The 24,517-nt window shown below is 39.4% G+C and overlaps 1 protein-coding gene across 6 annotated transcripts in view; it reads right to left on the minus strand.

Moving 5' to 3' along the window:
* The window catches only part of LOC105473089 (WD repeat domain 70), a 388,018-nt gene that overhangs the window by 313,086 nt on the left and 50,415 nt on the right, over positions 1–24,517 (minus strand). For all 6 annotated transcript variants that reach the window (XM_011726713.2, XM_011726718.3, XM_011726712.3 and 3 more), the window contains 2 exons: positions 9,136–9,195; positions 2,779–2,912 (listed from right to left, as the gene is read on the minus strand). In XM_011726713.2, the coding sequence (XP_011725015.1) occupies positions 2,779–2,912; positions 9,136–9,195 (194 nt within the window). The remainder of the gene's footprint in view (positions 1–2,778; positions 2,913–9,135; positions 9,196–24,517) is intronic.

Here is a 24,517-nt window from a genome sequence, read left to right on the forward strand (position 1 = left end):
TACTTGGGGAAATACTGATTCCAGGACTTGGAAATGAATGTAACAGGAAGCCTACATCATATTGTGCCAGAAACCAAGTAAGTTTTAAAGACTAATAAGGTCATGTCAAAATTATACAGCAATCAAGGACTCCTACTAGACAAATCTAGGACAATTTAAACATCAAAAAGAATAATGACTGCAATTGACTGAAACATGAAAATTTAAAAATCATAAATACTGATACTCAAAAAAGAAACAGAAATCATCACCAACAACAGAAACAACTCATTTATCACCACCAGCCCTTAAGCTAAAAATGGGCCATTAAAGAAAAATAACTAAGCTTTTATCCTGCCTCTTCAGCAGTAACTGTATTTCAGGGTAACCAAATAACACCAGAAAATGAGGAAAAGTTTTTCTTTAAGAAGATGCCAGGAAATAAATGCAGATGAAATAACAGAATAAGAAAATCACCAATTTGTAGCCCTCAATGACTTAACTGATTCAGGAAGAAGTCATCAATGGACACTAAGCTCATTAAGTGAAAGAATGATGAGTATCTGGATAGTTACATAGTACCAATCCATCTCTCCACAAAGTTCTTGTCTATCTCAAGCATAAAATATTAACTTTACAATGAAGGAATCAGATGTCACTACCTTAATCCAGGGATCTACCTTAATTTCTAGTCACTAACAGTGAAACAACTAGACAATACATGCCATCTGAAGTGATACAATATAATTATGATAAAGCCTTTGATATTCCATAGGAAATACTGGAGAGGAGATAAAGAAACAAGTTAAATCGGCCGGGCGTGGTGGCTCAAGCCTGTAATCCCAGCACTTTGGGAGGCCGAGACGGGCGGATCACGAGGTCAGGAGATCGAGACCATCCTGGCTAACATGGTGAAACCCCGCCTCCACTAAAAAATCCGAAAAACTAGCCAGGCGAGGTGGTGGGCGCCTGTAGTCCCAGCTACTCAGGAGGCTGAGGCAGGAGAATGGCGTAAACCCGGGAGGCGGAGCTTGCAGTGAGCTGAGATCCAGCCACTGCACTCCAGCCTGGGCGACAGAGCCAGACTCCGTCTCAGGAAAAAAAAAAAAAAAGAAACAAGTTAAATCAGGAGTCCCCAGAGCCCAGACCATGGACTGGTATCAGTCCGTGGCCTATTAGGAACCAGGTGCACGGCAGGTGTTGGGGGTGGTGAGCGAGCATTACCACCTGAGCTCCAGCTCTTGTCAGATAAAACAATGGCATTCGATTCTCACAGGCGTGTGAACCCTACTGTGAACTGCGCATGCGAGGGATTTCTAGGTTGCACAATCCTTATTAGAATCTAATGCCTGATGATCTGAGGTAGACCAGTTTTATCCGGAAACCACGCCACCACCCCGACCTCCACGCTACCCCGTCCATGGAAAAATTGTCTTCCGCAAAACCAGGCACTGGTGCAAAAAAGGTTGGGGACCGCTGAGTTAAATGATACCATAAGAAAGCAATATGCCAAAAGATCAGATACAGTCAAAAACAGAAAAGAGAGTGGCTTATGGGCCAGGCCAGGCACGGTGGCTCATGTCTGTAATCCCAGCACTGTGGGAAGACGAGGCAGGTGGATTACTTGAGATCAGGAGTTTGAGACCACCCTGGACTACACGGTGAAACCCCATCTCTACCAAAAAAATACAAAACTTAGCCAGTCATGGTGGTGCACACCAACAGTTCCAGCTATTTGGGAGGCTGAGGTAGAAGGATGTCTTGAGCCCAGGAGGCAGAGGTTGCAGTGAGCCAAGATCTCGCCACTGCACTCCAGCCTGGGCAACAGAGCCAGACCCCGTCTCAAAAAAAGAAAAAAAAAAGGAAAGACTGACTCATTGTAGCAACATGGAAGGCCCTTTCTAACAAAATGCTAGCTGCCATACCTAAACAGTACAAAATGGATTGGTACCTGGATAATGGCTTATGTTAACTTCTCATTTCTCAGGATTAATTGGAATGTTTTAAAACAAAGTATTTTTTCATTTTTTAAATTTTTTTGTTTTGAGATGGAGTCTTGCTCTGTCACCCAGGATGGAGTGCAGTGGCGCAATCTTGGGTCACTGCAGCCTCCACCTCCTGGGTTCAAGCGATTCTCCTGCCTCAGCCTCCCAAGTAGCTGGGATTACAGGCATGAGCCACCATGTCTGGCTAGTTTTTATATTTTTGGTAGACATGGGGTTTCACCATGTTGGACAGGCTGGTCTCAAAACTCCTGACCTCAGGTGATCCACCCACCTTGGCCTCCCAGAGTGCTGGGATTACAGGCGTGAGATACCACGCCCAATCTTTTGTAGTTTTTTTGAGACGGAGTCTCTCTCTGTTGCTGGGCTGGAGTGCCGTGGCACAATCTCAGCTCACTGCAACTTCCACCTCACAGGCTAAAGCAATTCTCCTGCCTCAGCCTCCCGAGTAGCTGCATTACAGGCATGCACCACCACGCCCAGCTAATTTTTGTAATTTTAGTAGAGACAGGGTTTTGCCATGTTGTCCGTTCTGGTCTTGAAATCCAGGCTTCAGGTGATCCACCTGCCTCAGCTTTCTAAAGTTCTGGAATTACAAGCGTGAGCCACCGCACCCAACCTCAAACATTGGTTTATGAAACAAAAGAAATGTGAGGCTCATTTTACTTCATTTAAATTATGAAGGCAGTATATTTTGATACAAGTCATTGTAGATGGGATTCCAAAGCCAAAAGCACTGTCTTCCAATGTGAAGATATTAAGTAAATATGAAGATATTAAGTAAGCGAATACATACCACTCACAGGGCTGAAGGGATCGAAATGCCTTAAAAGAAGCATCCATTCCAGCAAAATCCCAAAACTTAACATCATAGTCATATCCTCCTGTCACCAAACGGGCACCTGAGGGATCCAGACCCAAAGCAGACACCTGGTTTTAAAAAAATAAAATAAAATTACTGGAGCAAAATGACATATGGTCATTTATAACCCCCATTTCTGTTCTTTAATCCCACCCCCTATGTTACAGGCCTTGAAAGCACAAACCACCAACTATTGTTACTTCTGAAAAGTGGGAATGGATGGTGCCTTCTATATTATTAGACTTTGTTACTGTATTAATTCTTTCGCAATAAAGAAAAACACTTTGACAATTTTGTCCCAAATCATCAACCATGTACTCAGAATAGCTATCACTGCAATTCCATAAGATAAACTAAGTTGCCTTAGTGTACAAGTAGAAATCTTACAAATAATTACAATAATTCAGCATTTTCAATATACAATCTAAGGGAAACTTTTAAGATAGTTTAACCATAACCAAATGAAGACCATATGAATCTTAAATTACCAAAATGAGTAACACCAAGGGAGCTTTAAGGAATCTATTTAACAAAGTAGAACAAAGCAGAATTATCTGTTCCTTATGGTCAAATGGCTCGGTATATTCACCTTAAACAATTATTTGTAAAGCTGAATGTTTAAGTGACTAATCACATTACAATAGTACTTATATTGGTTCCATAAAATATTTGCTTTCTGCCGGGCACGGTGGCTCATGCCTGTAATCCCAGCACTTTGGGAGGCCAAGGCAGGGAGATCACTTGAGGTCAGGAGTTTAAGACTAGCCTGGCCAACATACAGAAACCCCATCTTTACTAAAAATACAAAAATTAACCGGGTGTGGAGGCACGTACCTGTAGTTCCAGCTACTATTCCAGAACTTGATGCAAAAAAAATCACTGGAACTCGGGAGGTAGAGGTTGCAGTAAGCCAAGATCGTGCCACTGCATTCCACCATGGGTGACAGAGCAAGACTCTGTCTCAAAAAAAAAAAAAAAAAAATTTGCAGGTCAGGCACCGTAGCTAACCCCTGTAATCCCAGCACTTTGGGATGTTGAGGCAGGCAGACCACCTGAGGTTGAGAGTTCGAGATCAGCCTGACCAACATGGAGAAACCCCACCTCTACTAAAAATACAAAATTAGCTAGGCATGGTGGCGCATGCCTGTAATCTCAGCTACTAGAGAGGCTGAGGTAGGAGAATTGCTTGAACTCAGGAGGCAGAGGTTGTAATGAGCTGAGATCGCGGCACTGCACTCCAACTGGGCAACAAGAGCAAAACCCTGTCTCAAAAAAAAGAAAATTGCTTTCCCTGTGAACTTTCTTAGGTCTAATTACGCGTCAATATCCAATGTGTAACTCATTGTTCCTGAGATATATGTAGCTTTCTCTCAAAGCAGAAAGTCCCTAGACCTACTGCCCTCTCAGAAGAAAAGAACTGCATTAGGAATATTTAATGTGATTACCATACATTGGACGCAGTAATGTTTTTTGTTTTGTTTTGTTTTGAGACAGAATCTCACTCTGTCATCCAGGCTGGAGCGCAGTGGTGCAATCTCGGCTCACTGCAGCTTCTGTCTCCTGTGATCAAGCAATTCTCCTGCCTCAGCCTCCTAAGTAGCTGGGATGACAGGCACGCGCCACCACACCCAGCTAATTTCTGTATTTTTTAGTAGAGATGGGGTTTCACTTGTTGACCAGGCTGGTCTCAAACTCCTGACACCTCAGGTGATCTGCCCACCTCAGCCTTGCAAAGTGCTGGGATAAGAGGTGTGAGCCACGGCACCTGGCCAAAGTTTTATATAAAGGAAGCTTCTATAAATCAGTTCTCCTAATAAATAGACTTGAAATGTAATTAATATAATTATAATTAAATAAGTCAGATACTGACAAAATAACTTATGTTCATTTCAATTAGCACTTGCAAACACTGATTTCATAATATAAGGTAAACTTACTAAGGTTAAAATTAGACATGAACTCCAAAGATGTTAAAGAAAATATACAAGTGAAAACAAAGTCAATTTTTTATGCCCGAACAATAATGTCTTAAAACAAAAAACAATCAAAATCAAAAATAAATGAGTAGTAGTTTTAAAAACCTAGGAAGTGGCTTCTCCTACCACCACCTACAAATTCACTTGCCTCTATGTGCATTATGCTATCTTTCTTCCCTCCTGTTGCAATTTAAAAGTTATTTATTCTCCTAATAAGGCTAACCCCACCAGTGTTCATCTCACTACAACACAATATGAAATTACAACTTCATCTGTGGTTCCTGTATTCTGTACCTGTCCTGCCCTCAAGAGTATAAGCATCATATGGACAGAGACCTTGTCTGTGCCCAGCACTGGACCTGGCACAAAATACAAACTCTTCTAAATATTTGTTTAAAAGAAAGGAGAACTAAAAATTGTAAAACCTTAAGTAAAACAAACCTGCAGTCTGACAAATATGAGATAAATTCCTTTTTATCAAGGAAGAACAGAATAAACTGCAAACTTGACTGTTCTCCTAGCTAAGAAGAAAGATGACAAATTCTAAAGCAAAGTTCCAAAATGAGGCTTTCAATGCAGCCATTCACTGAAGTATCAGGATCTCTGCTGCTGACTGTATACATGATTCATCATTTACCAAAAGGATATGAAGGAGGTAATTAGAAAGATAGAAAACAAAGCTCAGAGGCTGGGCACAGTGGCTCAAGCCTGTAATTCCAGCACTTTGGGAGGCCGAGGTAGGCGGATTACCTGAGGTCAGGAGTTCAAGACCAGCCTGGCCAACATGGCGAAACCCCATCTCTACTAAAAATACAAAAATTACCTGCTGTTGTGGCAGGCACCAGTAATCCCAGGTACTTGGGAGGCTGAGGCAGGAGAATCGCTTGCCCCTGGGAGGTGGAGGCTGCAGTGAGCCAAGATGGCACCATTGCACTCCAGCCTGAGTGACAGAGAGAGACTTTGTCTCAAAAAAAAAAAAAAAGTGTCTTGTTCCAACTTGAGAATGAGGACAAATTTTCAGTTTTAGCATTGAAATTAAAAGAATTAATGTGTATTATCCTCTCCTTCCTTCAAAAAGCTTTAGACTTTATCATCACATTCACTGGGAAGGGTTCAGTTGACTATTTTTTTTTTTTTTTTTTTTTTTTTGAGACGGAGTCTCGCTCTGCTGCCCAGGCTGGAGTGCAGTGGCCGGATCTCAGCTCACTGCAAGCTCCGCCTCCCAGGTTCACGCCATTCTCCTGCCTCAGCCTCCCGAGTAGTTGGGACTACAGGCGCCCGCCACCGCGCCCGGCTAGTTTTTTGTATTTTTTAGTAGAGACGGGGTTTCACCGTGTTAGCCAGGATGGTCTCGATCTCCTGACCTCGTGATCCGCCCGTCTCGGCCTCCCAAAGTGCTGGGATTACAGGCTTGAGCCACCGCGCCCAGCCTCAGTTGACTATTATGCCACAGTAACTATATTCACTAAATGAATATACATGTTTCTTCAGTGGCAAGGAGAAAAAGAGCACAAAAACGGTTATAAATTTAGAGATATAAAAAAAAACATAATGATAACTCTCCTGAGAGTACATCAGACATCATTAAGAGACCAATTTGAACAAACTGACTCTAAAAAGATGTACGGGAAAACTGGGGAAATTTGAACACTAATGAGATATTAGATTAAATAATTATTGAAAAAAAGATATAATAAAGATGGTATTATGTAGGAAAGAGTGCATGTGTGCACATTCAGAAAGAGGGAGGCAGAGACAGCCCAATATTATCTCTTAGAGATTCATACAGAAATATTTACAGATGAAATCATATGAAGTCAGGTATTCGCTTTTAAATAATCCTGTAAGGTGGGGACAGGCAGGACTAAAATGTAAAGTATATAGGAAAAAAATAACATTGGCCTTATGGACATTTTTAAAATAACTCGCTTAAAAGAAAAAAGATCAGATAGAAAAGTCACCTTCTAATTCAACATTTATTTAAAAATAAATTTACTTGCATGTAGGACAAAGGCAGGATTGCCCCAAAAAAAAAAAGAGTTAACCCAAGAGTATAATTAGACACTCTAATTGATTTTCAATGTGTAAAACATACTGCAGTATTTTTTAAGTTATGTTTCTCTACAAGATAAAACTTGATTTACAAAAAAAAGGAATATTTAAATCAAACTTGTGAAATTCATGACCCATCTCTCAGTTGTAAAATTCTCCAGACTAGATGACAGAAAAGCTTCCTTTTAATTACTCAGTCTACAATGTTTTCCTTATTTACTTAAAAACACAAAAAGTAGAATTCCATCATAATTTCAGAATAAAAATATAAAAAACACGATTTAAGAAAAAATATATTAAGAATCAGATGGAAATTATTTCTTACAGCAGCAATTCCCACATAGTTTGGTTTCAAGACTCTTTACACTCTTAAAAAATTTATTGAGGACTCCAGGCCAGGCGCGTTGGCTCACGCCCGTAATCTCGGCACTTTGGAAGGCCGAGGCAGGTGGATCATGAGGTCAGGAGATCAAGACCATGCTGGCTAACACGGTGAAACCCTGTCTCTACTAAAAATACAAAAAAATTAGCCAGGTGTGGTGGCAGGCATCTGTAGTCCCAGCTACTCGGGAGGCTAAGATAGAAGAAAGGCGTGAACCCAAGAGGCAGAGCTTGCAGTAAGCTGAGATCGCACCACTACACTCCAGTCTGGGTGACAGAGCGAGACTCTGTCTCAAAAAAAAAAAAAAAAAAAATCTATTGAGGACTCCAAAGAGGTTTTGTTTATGTGAGTTATATGTATCACTATTTCCACTAGAAATTAAAACTAAGAGATTTTTACATCTTTTCTATTTCATTTAAAATAACAACAAACCCATTATATTTAACATAAATATTTTTATGAAAACAGTATTTTCAAAAGAAAAAACTGTAAGAATGACCCGGTTTATATCATTTCTGGGTCTACCTCTATTAATTGAGGTTTCCCTCTTATTATGGGATGTATTTTCTTAGTTCTTTACATGTTAGGCAATTAGAAAAAAGTAGTTTCATTGAAAAGGGAAGGATAATTTTTTTCGTTTCATATGAACGTTTCACTCATTTACCACTTTTTAGTGGTTTTGCAATAAGATACAATGATTTCACCTTACATCTCAAATATTTTATATAATTCATCTTTATATATTTTAGAATACTCAAACATCAGTAAATATAACAATATAGGCCGGGCGTGGTGGCTCAAGCCTGTAATCCCTGCACTTTGGGAGGCCGAGACGGGTGGATCACGAGGTCAGGAGATCGAGACCATCCTGGCTAACACGGTGAAACCCCGTCTCTACTAAAAAATGCAAAAAACTGGGCCGGGCACGGTGGCTCAAGCCTGTAATCCCAGCACTTTGGGAGGCCGAGGCGGGTGGATCACGAGGTCAGGAGATCGAGACTATCCTGGCTAACATGGTGAAACCCCGTCTCTACTAAAAATACAAAAAACTAGCCGGGCGAGGTGGCGGGCGCCTGTAGTCCCAGCTACTTGGGAGGCTGAGGCAGGAGAATGGCGTAAACCTGGGAGGCGGAGCTTGCAGTGAGCCGAGATCGCGCCACTGCACTCCAGCCTGGGTGACAGAGCGAGACTCCGTCTCAAAAAAAAAAAAAAAAAAAATGCAAAAAACTAGCCGGGCGAGGTGGCGGGCGCCTGTAGTCCTAGCTACTCAGGAGGCTGAGGCAGGAGAATGGCGTAAATCCGGGAGGCGGAGCTTGCAGTGAGCTGAGATCCGGCCACTGCACTCCAGCCCGGGCGACAGAGTGAGACTCTGTCTCAAAAAAAAAAAAAAAAAAATATATATATATATATATAACAATATAAACATGCAAACTGTAAACTAAGTATTAATGAATACTTAGAGTCATATGGTAACTACTTAAAGTTCATTTCTTATCTTAACATTCATCTGAAAAATGAACAAACTCATGCCTTTTACTGATACAGAAGTAAAGCAAAGGGTAGTGAGAAATTTTCCCACACCATAAAAAGCAAAATTGTGTTTGAGTTTCATTTCTTTCTTCCACTTACAATGTTCCTATATTTAAAAAAAAGAGGTTTTTAAAGCCAACAATAACAGTGACAATAAGTGTTTCTACTTTAACTAAAAGGAAATGGCTATTTTGACTGAACATAAAAGTAATCTATTTTTCCTTAATGTCTATAGCTTTTATGTCATCAGTTGATTGTATAATTAGCCTTAATACAAATGTATCTTATCAGTTCACTTTTCCATGACAGCCCTGTAATTTGAGAGGGAAAAAACTAGATTTTTAAACTTACTGTTTTAGTGCCATGCTTCAGCGTTATCTCATGCGAGTCAGGAATCTTGTGAACAGGATTCTAAAACAAGAAAACCCCATGACATTAACGGTAAAATAACATATTTGTGGGAAACTACATACCACATTCACAGGAAATACAATTTTTTTAAATTGTATCACTGGCTTTTAAACACAAAGCTTAAAAAAAACCAGCAAAAAAGTGTGAGGGCATCTTTTTTCTACACTTCTAGATACACTACAATGGATCTCTGATGATAAATTGATTTTAAATACCTAAAAGGATAAACCTAAGAAACTCATTAGGTTCTATACAATTATCTCTTATTGTCAATATAAATTGAAATTTTAATTTAATCCAAATGTAAAAATAAATCAGTAGTTGTTAATACTATAATTCATAAAGAAAAATTAGAAATTTACTTTTCCTTCAAATCACAGCTTATCAAAAGGAGCAAAAAGGTCAATATCAGGCTGGGCACAGTGACTCACGCCTGTAATCCCAGCACTTTGGAGGCCAAGGCGGGCAGATCACCTGAGGTCAGGAGTTCGAGACCAGCCTGACCAACATAGTGAAACCCTGTTTCTACTAAAAATTAGCTGGGCACGGTGGCACATGCCTGTAGTCCCAGCTACTCAAGAAGCTGAGGCAGGAGAATTACTTGAACCCCGAAGGCGGAGGTTGCAGTGAGCCGAGATCGCACACTGCACTCCAGCCTGGGCAACGGAGTAAGATTCCATCTCAAAAAAAAAAAAAAAAAAAAAAAAAAAACAGGTCTATATCAAAATATCTGGAAAAACTTAAAAGATTATCCATTTGTTTTAAGTGTACTCTGATATTTTAGGTAAACAAACCATGTAACTTTGGCATAAATTTCAAAATTCTGTATTATAAAAATCAAACAGAATCTAACAAACTTAACGGAAAGAATAGACTAAATCATCATTATTCACTGCAACTGGCATTTTTAAATGCCCTAACAATTATGAGTGCTGATAAATTTTAAAACACTGATGCCAAGGTAATAAACAATAGAATACAACCATATTTTACATTAAAATTTGGTTATGTCTTACTAAAATACAATTCTTTATTTTTCTGTCTTACTATGCCTACAGAAAAATCTCACAAAGAGCAAACCACCACAAACTGAAAGAAATTAATAAAGGCTATTTTATTAATTTCTGCTTACCATACTTTAATATCAAAATTATTTTAAGCATACTGTAACCTATGTATAAAATAATAATTACAGATTTACCTAAAAAATAATCAATAAGGTCAACATCGAAAATTTTTAAAGTTCTCTATTTACCTATTCTGGGACATACCTTAAAGTGTTAAGTACTTAATTTCTAACAAACAACAAAACTTTCACAGGGTAACTATATACCTTTTAACCCTTCAAAGTTAAAAAGAAAATTGTTCAAAAATGGTAAAAATAAGAAACTCCAAGTCATTCACTGATTCATTGGTTCGATAAGCATTTACTGAAGTGAGATTATACCAGTCGTTAGGTGGCAGCAGACATGGTCTCTTCTCATCCCTTCCACACAAGAAGCATATGGTCTAACAGGGAGATATCAATGACTCTACTTCGGTATAATGAATGCTATGATAGACAGCAGTACGGGCAGAATAACTGAGGGACAGTAAAGAGGAATGCATAAATCAGACATAAGAGGTTACAGTGATCATTTAAATCAGAGGTTTCATTGTTTATTCAAGTCTCATTACTCAAGAGCAGGCTAATCCTACTATAATTATATGTCCATTACAAATTTAAGAATCATCTTACCACCTACTTAATTAAACATGTGACCTAACAGTTCTTTCTTTTATATCTTCAGTCTTTACCCTGCTATAGCTCTTTCTCTTCAACATATAAACAAAGTATTAGTACTTCCCATATTAAAAAAAAAAACAAAAACTAAAAGACTACTGACTTCCCCTAAAATTTATTGCTCAATCGTTACTTTTTCCTCTGCAATCCAGCTTTTTCAAACTATGGCTTCACTTAGTGTCCCCGCTTTCTTTCACCCTCTACCTCAGCTTTGGCATTTATCATTTTATTCCTGATTCTTAGCACAGTTCTTGGCACATAAGAGGCTCTCAGTACATAGTTCTAAATGAACAAACAAGTCACTATAAATCTCTCTGCACACTTTACAGAACTTAATCTATATATGTGAACTTTCAACAGCATGGTAACTATTTATCTCCTCCATCTTGAAACTGTCCTTTGCTGGGAGGAAACAGCCTGCAGAAAAAGCCAGAAACGCTAGTTTTTTAAACTAGCAATGCCGGCCGGGCGCGGTGGCTCAAGCCTGTAATCCCAGCACTTTGGGAGGCCGAGACGGGCGGATCACGAGGTCAGGAGATCGAGACCATCCTGGCTAACACGGTGAAACCCCGTCTCTACTAAAAAAATACAAAAAAAACTAGCCGGGCGAGGTGGCGGGCGCCTGTAGTCCCAGCTACTCAGGAGGCTGAGGCAGAAGAATGGCGTGAACCCGGGAGGCGGAGCTTGCAGTGAGCTGAGATCCGGCCACTGCACTCCAGCCTGGGTGACAGAGCGAGACTCCGTCTCAAAAAAAAAAAAAAAAAAAAACTAGCAATGCCATTAATTAACCATGTGATGATTTGAGCAAAGTTATGACTCAGTTTCTTAATTTGCAAACTACGAATAATAGCACCTGCCCCACAGGTTACAGTGAGGTACGTGGTTTCAAACTCCTAACACAGTTTGGCACATGGTAGAGCTCAATAAATGACAGTCACTATTTATTCCAAGGCTTACCTACTATATTGGTCAAGTCATCTTAGTGTTTTTCCAGGCTTCTTTTCCTCTTTACCTGGCTAATTTCTACTCATCCTTCAAATCTCAATTCAGTTGTGACCAGCTCTCAAAGCACTTCTCAACATTTCAAACCCTGGGTTAAATGACCCTCTTGTGCATTTCTATGACATTTCCTTACTTCAATCACAGAACTTATCACAATACATTGTAATTTTTTACCTATCTCCCCCACCACCACCCCCTTACCAAACTGCAAAATATAAGCTTCTCAAAGACTACATCTATTTATCATCTCTGGATCCACTATGCACAAAAAAGCTGGTATATGGCAGACATACGTATACACACAGAGAGGTTTTAGAAATGAATAAATCACCCACTGTCTACCTTGTTCATCACACAAGATTGTAATTTTTAATTAACTCTCAAATTTTAGAGTAATGATTATGGCCACAAAGAAAAGCAGGTGCTATCACATCAGGCCAGTCTGGTGAGAGGCAAGAAATAACTGAAGATTTTCAAAAGCTGAAAACCTTTTAAAACCAAATTATTATATCCCAGACTAAAAGCAGATTGAAGATTGCAACAATACAGAAATAAAGGTAGTTTTGTTTTAGATTGTCAAGACACAGTTGGGGAATTTGCAGTTTATTTCAAGACAAAGACATTACTGTATTGTTTAGTATATTGTGGAAAGTGCTGCACATATCTCTTTCTTTTTTTTTTTTTTTTTTTTTTTTTGAGACGGAGTCTCGCTCTGTCGCCCAGGCTGGAGTGCAGTGGCGCGATCTCGGCTCACTGCAAGCTCCGCCTCCCGGGTTCACGCCATTCTCCTGCCTCAGCCTCCCGAGTAGCTGGGACTACAGGCGCCCACAACCGCGCCCGGCTAATTTTTTGTATTTTTAGTAGAGACGGGGTTTCACCGTGGTCTCGATCTCCTGACCTTGTGATCCGCCCGCCTCGGCCTCCCAAAGTGCTGGGATTACAGGCGTGAGCCACCGCGCCCGGCCCGCATACCTCTTTCAGAGATATCAATATTCGAACACAAATTCCAAAACAATTTAAAGGTCAAATTCTGGACTATTTCTACACTGAATAATCTGAATCACTACTCCCTTTGCAGCTGGCCACATTTGAACACAATGAAAACATCTATAAGTGCTAAATATTCTTGCAAGAACCAAGATAATACTTGAAATGTTCTACTTACAGAAGAATCTATCATAGTTTATACCTCATTTCATAACTAATTACTTTTTCATCACTCAGCAAACAGAAATACTGTCACCAAAAAGATAGGATGAAAATTATTTCATTTATTTCAATGCAGAATGTGCCTATATATAGACAATTTCTAACATTTAAAAAAAATTTACAAGAACACACAACTTAGTATTTATATTAGGAGTGAATTAAACATTTAAATAAATGTTTACATTTAAAATCAAAGTTTTACTGGAAGTCATGCATGGCATAACTCATAAAAATCCCATATAATTGGCACAGCTAAATCATCTAAAATAGTAGCAATCCATCTTTTGGTAGCGTATCACTTGATGGTGACTGTTCTTTTTCCAGAACTTTTACTAATGACTTTTTTAAATACAGCTTAGTGTGAAATTTGCTGTAACAGTAAAATATTTTCAAGATTTTCCTGCCAAGGAACATCATAAACTATTTGACTTCAATGGAGTAATTTATTACCAGAATTCATAACAAGAGCTACAGTCCTAATGGAAGAGAGGAAAATACACCATTTTTTGTTTTGGCTTAATTCTGAAAACGAACCAAAGGATTATTTCCCAGGCTCTGCAGTCTACCCCCAATAACAACGATGGCAAATATATCTAAAATAATATAAGCATTTCTCTCTTTTTTTTTTTTTTTTTTGAGACGGAGTCTCGCTCTGTCGCCGGGGCTGGAGCGCAGTGGCCGGATCTCAGCTCACTGCAAGCTCCGCCTCCCGGGTTTACGCCATTCTCCTGCCTCAGCCTCCTGTGTAGCTGGGACTACAGGCGCCCGCCACCTCGCCCGGCTAGTTTTTTTTTTGTATTTTTTTTAGTAGAGACGGGGTTTCACCGTGTTCGCCAGGATGGTCTCGATCTCCTGACCTCGTGATCCGCCCGTCTCGGCCTCCCAAAGTGCTGGGATTACAGGCTTGAGCCACCGCGCCCGGCCAAGCATTTCTATCTGATGAGCATTTCTACCCGAACATCCTTACAGAGATTTCAGATGACTTACAAATCAGAAACAACCCTTCTAGGCTAAGGTCACATACAACTATAAGCCATAATAAAACCTCTACCCAAAAACAAAGATCTGCCACAAAGTTGCTGGGTGCTGGGGGAAGACAGTAAGGACTGCCAAAAAGAAGCTTGAAAATGAGTGCCATTTTCTCGCAGAAATCATTTAAGTACAATTACCAGTGCAGGCAACCAGAATTAAAGTCTATTCTAGTGCAACTATGGAGATCTATTAACACTAACTTAACATTAATTCATTTCTTCATTGATATGGTTCGGCTGTGTCCCCACCCAAAATCTCATCTTGAATTGTAATCCCTGCATTCCCAGGACCAGGTGGAGGTACTTGGATCATGGGAGCAGTTTCCCCATGCTGTTCTCCTGAGAGTGAGTGAGTCTCACAAGATCTGATGGTTTTATAGCATTTGATATTTCTCCTGCTTGCATGTCGCACTCTGTATTGCCACCCGTGAAGAAGGTGCCTGTTTCTCCTTTGCCTTCTGCCATGATTATAAGCATCCTGAGGCCTCCCCAGAAATGTGAAACTGTGAGTCAATTAAATCTCTTTCCTTTATAAATTATCCAGTCTTGTGTATTTCTTCATAGCAGTGTGAGAATGAACTAATACCTTCATTTACTCACTAATTAAACATTCACTTAACAAACATTTATTATTTAATTACATACCACACACTGGGTACCACAGTTAGATTAATGATAAAAGAACTACTAACAAAGACTCTGCTTACACAGAACTGTCAGTCCAGAAAAGCAAAATAAGACTGGTAAACAAATGGGCAAATGAAAATGTTTCAGTTGCTGTAACAGGAGTATACACAGGGTTCAGTGCTCAATTCCATTCTACCTAAGAAAGTAGGTGGTTAGAAAAGAGATTTCTGGTATCTTTCAAAAAACAGAGGTTCTCTAGATGAATATGAAGAACATCTAGGAGAGAATAATACAAATCTTGACACTTTCTGAACTTCAAATATTTTTCCCTCACTAGAGTTTGAATTGCTAGGCAGAAAATAGAGCAAGGGTGTATGTGTTATATATATATACAGCACTATGTCATTTTATATAAGGGATTTCAGCATCCTTGGATTTGGGGATCAGCAGGAGAGTCCTGGAGCCAATTCCTCTCAAAGGGCCAACTGTATATGTATAAAAGCCAGAGAGTTACAAACCAGGTTGTATACAATTCCAAAAAACAGAAGTTTAAGCTCTGAGTCACAGAAAGTAATTTCATAAAGTCTGAGATTTTAGGCCAAGCACGGTGGCTCACGACTGTAATCCCAGTACGTTGGGAGGCCAAGGTAGGCAGATCACTTCAGGACAGGAGTTCGAGACCAGTCTGACCAACATGGTGAAATCCCATCTCTACTAAAAATACAAAAATTAGGCCAGGCGCGGTGGCTCAAGCCTGTAATCCCAGCACTTTGGGAGGCCGAGACGGACGGATCACGAGGTCAGGAGATCGAGACCATCCTGGCTAACACGGTGAAACCCCGTCTCTACTAAAAAATACAAAAAATTAGCCGGGCAAGGTGGCGGGCGCCTGTAGTCCCAGCTACTCGGGAGGCTGAGGCAGGAGAATGGCATAAACCCGGGAGGCGGAGCTTGCAGTGAGCTGAGATCGCGCCACTGCACTCCAGCCTGGGTGACAGAGCGAGACTCTGCCTCAAAAAAAATAAAATAAAATAAAAATACAAAAATTAGCCAGGTGTGGTAGCACATGCCTGTAATTCCAACTACATGGGAGGCTGAGGCACATGAATCGCTTGAACCCAGGAGGTGAGGGTTGCAATGAGCCAAGATCGTGCCACTGCACTCCAGCCCAGGTGACTCAGACTCTGTCTCAACAACAACAGTAACAACAACAAAAATCTGAGATTTTAAAATATTGCCAAGGTATTCTGGGCATCAAAAGCAATAATCAATACAGTAAAAAGACAATCTACAAAGAAGTGGGAGAAAATTTGTGCAAATCATATATATAGGGGATTAATATCTAGATTACATTTTTTTTTTAAATTTCTACAGCTCAACAACAGAAAAAAACAAACTACTTCATTTTAAAATGAGCAAAAGGCCGGCCGCAGTGGCTCACGCCTACAATCCCAGCACTTTCGGAGGCCAAGGTGGGCAGATCACAAGGTCAGGAGATCGAGGCCATCCTGGCCAACATGGTGAAATCCCGTCTCTACTAAAATACAAAAAAGTTAGCCAGAAAGGCCGGGCGCGGTGGCTCAAAGGCCGGGCGCAGTGGTTCATGCCTGTAATCCTAGGACTTTGGGAGGCTGAGGCGGGCGGATCACAAGGTCAGGAGATGGAGACCATCCTGGCTAACACAGGGAAACCCCACCTCTAGTACAAAAAAAAAAAAAAAAAACAAAAATTAGCCAGGCGTGGTGGCACACGCCTGTAGTCCCAGCTATTTGGGAGGCTGAGACAGGAGAATCGCTTGAACCTGGGAGGCGGAGGTTGCAGTGAGCCGAGATCATGCCACTGCCCTCCAGTCAGGGCCACAGAGCAAGACTCCATCTCAAAAATAAGAATAAAATGAACAAAAGACTTGAATAGGCATTTCTCCAAAAAAGGTAAACAAATGGCCAATAAGCACATGAAAAGATGTTCAGCATCACTAATAATTAAGGAAATGCAAATTAAAAGCACAATGAAATATCCACTTCACACTCACTAGGATCAAAAAACTTTTACTATCAAATAAACAGAAAATAACAAGTGTTGGTAAGGAGGTAAAGAAACTGGAATCCTTGTGCAATGTTGGTAGGAATGTAAAATGGTATAGCTACTATGGAAAACAGCTTGGTAGTTCCTCAGAAAATTAAACATATAATTACTATATGATCCAGCAATTCCAATTCTGGGTATATACCCAAAAGAATTGAAAGCAGAGTCTTGAAGAGCTATTTGTACATCCATGTTCACAGTAGTATTCACAACAACCAAGAGGTGAGAAGCAACCCAAGTATCCACTGATGGATGAATTAATCAACAAAATGTGACATAAACATAAAACAGAATATTTTTCAGTCTTAGAAAGAAAATTCTGACACATGCTACAACACAGAGGAACCTTAAAGACATTATGTTTAGCAAAATAAATCGGTTACAAAAAGACAAATACTATATGGTTCCACTTGTATGCACCAGAGCAGTCCGATTAATAGAGATAGAAAGCAGAATGGTTGCTGCCAGGGGCTGGGGGCAGGAGGAAACTGGAAGTTGCTATTTAATGGATATAGAGTTTCAGTGAGCAAGATGAAAAAGTTCCGGGGATTGGTTGTACAATAATGTGAATATATGTAACAATACTGAATTATACACTTAAAAATGGTTAAGACGGTAAATTTTGTGTTATGTATTTTTAGCACTATACTATTAATAATTTAAAAATCAAAAAAAATTTTTTTAAATCATCATGGCTGTGGTGTGGAGACTGGACTAGAAAATTACCAGTATAAGGTAAATGCCAGTGTAAGCACAAGGAAGTCTATTAAAATATTCTTGCAATAGTCCAGAGAGGACCTGAATTGATACAATACAGTGGGAATGGAAAAAAGAAAAAAAAAAAAAAGAATTATATAAGAGATCTTAAGGACTTAAGAGGTGAAAAATAAAGATAGCTCTGTTACTCTCCACCCAAAGCCCTGACATCACTCTTATAATTAACTATTCAATAAACATTTATTGAGTACTGATTATGCCTAGCACTGACGGTATTCTGGTTATCAAGAAAGAAGGGTCCTGCCTTCATGAATCTTGCAATCCAATGACAGTCAGAACTTTAAAAATATACGGCGAGGCGCAGGGGCTCATGCCTGTAATCCCAACACTTTGGGAGGCCAAGGCAGCCTGATCACCTAAGGTCAGGAGTTCCAGACCAGCCTAGACAACATGGTAAAACTCCACCACTAGTAAAAATACAAAAATTAGCCAGGCATGGTGGCAAAAGCCTGTAGTCCCAGCTACCCAGGAGGTTGAGGCAGGAGGATGGCTTGAATCCGGGAGGCAGAGGTTGCAGTCAACCGAGATTGTGCCACTGCACTCCAGCCTGGACGATAGAAGAAAAAAAAAAGAAATGTATACACAGGCTGGGAACGGTGGCTCGTGTCAGTAATCCCAGCAGTTGGGAGGCCGAGGCAGGTGGATCACTTTAAGTCAGGATTTTGAGACCAGCCCGGCCAACATGGTGAAACCCCGTCACTACTAAAGATACAAAAATTAGCTGCGTGTGGTGGTGCAGGCTTGTAATCCCAGCTATTTGGGAGCCCGAGGTGGGAGAATCGCTTAAACCCAGGAAGTGGAGGTTGCAGTGAGCCAAGATCATGCCACTGCACTCCAGCCTGGGCAACAGAGCGAGACTCCATGTCAAAAAAAAAAAATAGAAAAGAAAAAATTTATACACAAAGTATTAATTAATTACAACAGTAAAAACTTCATTAGTACAGGGTGATTTTAATCACTATGGAAAATGTATTCAATACACTAGTCTTTCATTTTCTTTACCATTATTCAGCCATCTACCCTCATGTCCAATTCTGGAATTAAGTGACACCCAGTGCTGCTTTGATTCTAAAACCACAAACCAAGCTATCCAAATCTTTAACTACAACAGTTCTCTCTTCAGATCACACTCAGTCACACTGTTTTTTACCTCATTAGTAAACCACTTTACTTTCATCTTATCACTCCCTTTCTCTGACCTTACATCCTAATAAAGATATTTTATAAAAAGGTATATTGGAACTAGGTTTACCTCTAAGAGATATATTAGTTAGGACATTGGAATGTTCACAAATAAAACTTAAAACCAGGCTGGGTGCAGTGGCTCACGCCATTTAAGATAATATCAAAAAACATTAAAACTTAGAAATAATTTTTTTAAATATGTGCAAGACCTGTACACTTAACACTATGTTACTGAGAAAAATTAAGAGAACTTAAAATAAATGGAGATACATAATGTTTATGGTTTGGAAAACTTAATATTGTTAGGAAAGTAAGTCTCTTAAAACTAATCCATAGATTCAATATAATCTCAACCAAAATCTCAGCAGGCAGTTCTGTACAAATTTGCAAGCTAATTCAAAAACGTATATGCCAATTTGAAGGCTTAGAGTAACCAAAACAGTTTTCAAAACAAACAAGTCAGAAAACTGTATACTACATGATTTCATGTATAGCACTATAGTAACTAAGACAGTAACTGAGCTATAGTAACTGAGACATTGTGATAGTAGAGTAAGAATGACTATGCATATCAATGAAATAAAGAAATCAGAAATTAACCACACATATATAAATTTGTTTTCAAGAAAAGTGCCAAGATAATCTAAATGAGAAGACCTTTTAAACAAATGATACTCAAATAACTGGGTATCAATCTGGAAAAAATAAAAAAAGGAATGCCAATCCTTTCCTCACACCATACACAAAAATTAACTTGAAACAGCTAATAGACTGAAACATAAAAACTAAACCTATAAAACAATGAGAAAATATAGAAAAAATTTTTGCAATCGTTCGTAAGCAAAGATTTCTTAGAATACAAAAAATACACACCAAAAAGAAAAAAAACGGACAAATTGTATTTTATCAAAATTTAAAATTTCTATCCTCAAAAGACATGATCAGGAAAATAAAAGGCAGACTTGGACTGGAAAAAGATATTTACAATACATTTATGTGACAAAATACTTCTATCCAAAATATTTAAGCTCAAAAATAAACTCAAAACTCTAAAACTCAATAAAAAAGCAACCTAATTTTTCAAATGGACAAAAGATTTGAACAGACACTTCACAAATGATGTACACATTAGCCAGGTATAGTGATGCACATTGCAGTCCCAGCTGCTCAGGAGCCTAAGGCAGAAGGAATTGCTAATCAACACAGTGAGACTTCATCACAAGAAAAGATGTTTAATGTCAGTCAACAAGCAAATGCAAACCAAAGCCATAATTTAACAGCACTACACACTTACAAGAATAGCTAACATTAAAATTACCAACAATACCAAGTGTTGGCAAGAATTCTCCAATTTTGCAGGTGAGAGTGTAAAATGGTATAATCACTCTAAAAAACAGTTTGCTAGTTTCTTATAAATATACACTTACCACATGATCTAGCAATTTTGCTTCCAAGAGAAATAAAAACATATATCTACAAAAAGACCTGTACAAGAATGATCATAGTAGCTTTATACAGAATAGCCAAAAACTGAGAACAAGCTATGCGTCTATCAAAAGATGAATAATCTGTGGTAGATTCATAAACAGATTACTATTTAGCAATAAAAATGCACAAAGCACTAGCATATGAGACAAGATGGGCAAGTCTCAAAAGCATTATGCTGTGCAAAGTCAAACCCAAAAGAGTTTAAAGAGTGTTTCCATTTATATAAAATTCTAGAATGGGCTAAATTAACCTATAGTGACAGAAAGCAGATTTGCCTGGGATTAGGGGTAAATAAATGGAGGGAAAAATGGATTGACAGCAAGGTGCCTTGAAAGAAACATTTTCGGAAATGTTCTAAATCTTGATTGTAGTGGTGATTACTCAGATGCTTACATTTATTAAAATTTCACAAACTATACTCATAAATTGGTTGCATTTTACTGTGTGTAAACTATACCTCAATAAAACTAATTTTTACTTTTTTTGCTGATATCTGCAGAAAACCTAAACTGGTATTTTTTTAAATGAAAAAACAACAACAACAACAAAACAGAAGCCTGATAGAATTAGTTTTGGCTGTAACAGAAAACCCAAAATAAAGTCAGGACTGACATATGTCTAAGACAATCAGGACCACAGCTTGTTGCCCTCATAAATTCAAGAAGTCTAAGTGATCGTCCAAAAGGCTGCTGTGGTTTCCAGACAGCAGGAAAAAAACAAAAGCAAAAAGCAGGATACATCTCTTCCCATTAATTTTCCTCTCAAAAATTGTCCATATTCTTGCACTTACACTTCACTGTCCAGAACTAAGCCACAGAGCCATACCTAGCAACAGGAGAAGCCAGGAAATGTATCTTTTTTTTTCTTTGAGACGGAGCTTCACTCTTGTTGCCCAGACTGGAGTGCAGTGGCATGATCTCAGCTCATTAAAACCTCCCCCTCCCAGGTTCAAGCAACTCTCCGGCCCCAGTCTCCTGAGTACCTGGGATTATAGGCGCGCACCACCACGCCCAGCTGTTCTTTGTATTTTTAGCAGAGACAGAGTTTCATCAGGTTGGCCAGGCTGGTCTCAAACTCCTGACCTCAAGTGATCCACCCGCCTCAGCCTCCCAAAGTGCAGGGATTACTGGTGTGAGCCACCATGCCCAACTGGGAAATGTATCTTTTATCCTGAACAGTTACATACTGAGAATCCTATTAGGAATAAAAAGAGAGTGTATGTGTGCATGTATATGTACATGTGTATATGCATGTGTGTATACATGTACGTGTATGTACATATACACATATATGTCTGTAAGACTATGTCTATGTGTGCATATGTATATTAATCAATGAAATGACCTGTTTCTTTTTAAAGAGTTCAAAAATCTAGATAAAGCTGAGCGTGGTGGCTCATGCCTGTAATTCTAACACTTTTGGAGACCAAGGCAGGAATATCACTTGAGCCAATCAGTTTGAGACAAACCTGGGCAATACAGCAAAACCCCATCTCTAAATAAAATTTAAAAATTAGCTGGGCATGGTTGTGCACACCTGTATTCCCAGCTACTCAGGAGGTTGAGGTGGGATCATTAGAGCCTGGAAGGTCAAGGCTACAGTGAGCCGTGACTGTACTTCAGCCTGGCAAGAGAGACCCCATCTCAAAAAAAAAAAAAAAAGAACCTAGATTAGGCTTTAGGTGGATATGTTAATTAGTCTCCAAAAATGGCATCGAGAAACCGTATCTCTCAATATTCACACCCTTGTTGTCTTCCTCCATGCAGAATCATTAAGTAAGAAGTCTGGATACACTGTTGGAAAGACTAGAGAGAGAGAAGGTGCTTTCCCTGAGTTTCAACTGAGCCAGCCTTCCAGCTGTCCCACCATGGCACTAGCTATGTAAGCAAGGCCATGGTGAATGTGCTACATGCTAACTGCAGCTACACAAGAGATTCAAAGTAAGACCAGAAGAAGCAGCTAACCTCCAGTCAACTTACAGTCGTGTGAAAAATTATAATGGCTATTCTTTTAAGTCACTAAGTTTAAGGTGGTTTGTTACATAGAAGTAGATAACCAAAACAGTAGAGATGTTTTGATTTGGCAAAAAAACAAACTGTGAAGTAATCTCATATAATCTGAATTACTGCTTAAAGTTAAAATAATTACACTTTGTCATTAAATATAATAAAGATGCTTCTCATTTTACTTTCTCTCTCTATAATTCTGACACAATTGACCACACATTTTTTCCTAACACAATCTTCCTTTTGGTTTCCATGACACTTATTACCCTGATTTACCTGCTACCTCCTTCTTGGCCACCTGTGCAGGATCTTCCTTCTCTACCTGCCCCTCGGGGTTCTGACCTAGGCTTTCTGCTCATCTTGTTCATTCTCAGAGCTTCAATAGCCATCTATACGCTGATGATTCTAAAATCTATAATCCCAGGCTAGATGTCTCTCAAGAACAAACCTATATTTCTAGCAGTCATCAGGATGCTTTGCCTGGATGTCTCAGAAATACCCCAACTTAATTGTCCAAAACTGAATTTACAATCATCCCTATCACTCGGCCTCCAAATTCTGCTCATCCTGTTTTCTATCTCAGCAACCACTGTCACTATCTACCAGCTTCAAAACTAATAATCTTGATTAGTCCCTCTCACCACACATATATAATCAATTACCAAGTTATTTCCATTCTTCCTAAAAAAATCTTTAAAATTATGCCATTACTAAGCTCAAAAATCAATACAATTATAGACAAACTAAGGCTTAGAGAAAAAAAGAAAAAAAAAACCATAAAAGGAAAAGCCTTTACAATTGCCTATAGGTCCTCCTGTTAGCATTCTGATGTCAGTCACCTCCTCCTTTTCTCCCTCTTGTTCATTCTGTTCCAGCCATACTCGCCTAAGAGCTTTTTTCATGAACGTGCCAGGCACATTCCTGCCTTAGGGCCTTTGCACTGGCTGTTCCTTATGTCTGCACTGTTCTCCCAGATATCTACATGGTCAACTTCCTAATCTCTTTCAAGTCTTCTCAAAGGAGGCCTACCTTGATCACCCTATTTTAAATTACAACCTGTCTCCCAATTAGCACTTCTGATCCATGTTATCATGCTCTACATGTTCCCTTTCCCTATAGCACTTACAGCTTTCTATTGTTTATATGTATCTTTTTTGTTGTTTTTTTAACACAGGGTCTCACTCTGTCACCCAAGCTGGAGGGCAGAGGCACGATCATGGCTCACTCACTGCAGTCTCAACTGCCCCAGACTTAGAGGATCTTTCCACCTCAGCCTCTTGAGTAGCTGAGACCACAAACCTGCATGACCACACACAGCTAATTTTTATATTTTTTGTAGATACAGGGTTTTGCCATGTTGCACAGGCTATTCTTGAACCCTGGGCTCAAGTGAGCCCCACGCACCTTGGCCTCCCAAAGTACTGGGATTACAGGCGTGAGCCACCGTACCCAGCCTTTATTTATTATCTATTTCTCCCTATTAGAAAGCAAGTTCCATAAAAGCAAGATTTTTTTTGTCTGTTTTGTTCTCTGATGTATCTAGGCACCTAGAACCACGTTCAGCTTGTAGTAGGCACATATAAAAAAATTTTTTTTTGACAAAAAGCTATAAAAAATTATAAATTAAATATAACTATAAAACAAATAAAGCGTTAATTCACACCAACACAAAGGTAATTTGATGAGTGATATTCTGTTGAAACTACACTGTTGGTTGGGCATGGTGGCTCATGCCTGTAATCCCAGTACTTTGGGAGGTGAGGCAGAAGGACTGCTTGAGTCCAGGAGTCCGTGTCCAGCTTGGACAACAGAGCAAGACCCCATCTCTACAAAAACAAAATTTAAAAAATTAGCCAGGCATGGTGGTGCACACTTGTAGTTACAGCTACTCAACAAGCAGAGGTGGGAGGATCACTTGAGCCTGGGAGCTTGAGGCTGCAGTGAGCCATGATCACGCCACTATATTCCAGCCTGGGCAACAGAGCAAGACCCTGTCCCTCAAAAAAAAAAAAAAAAATAGAAAAAAACTAAATTGTCACTTGCAAAGTGCAGTACTGATGGCTCCATCTGGCATGTCTTTTGGTCAATAAGATCCACCTAGTAGCCTTTGTAATTACATTTAGTATTAC

This window comes from Macaca nemestrina, chromosome 6 (genome assembly GCF_043159975.1).
Source record: "Macaca nemestrina isolate mMacNem1 chromosome 6, mMacNem.hap1, whole genome shotgun sequence".
Taxonomy (NCBI): domain Eukaryota; kingdom Metazoa; phylum Chordata; class Mammalia; order Primates; family Cercopithecidae; genus Macaca; species Macaca nemestrina.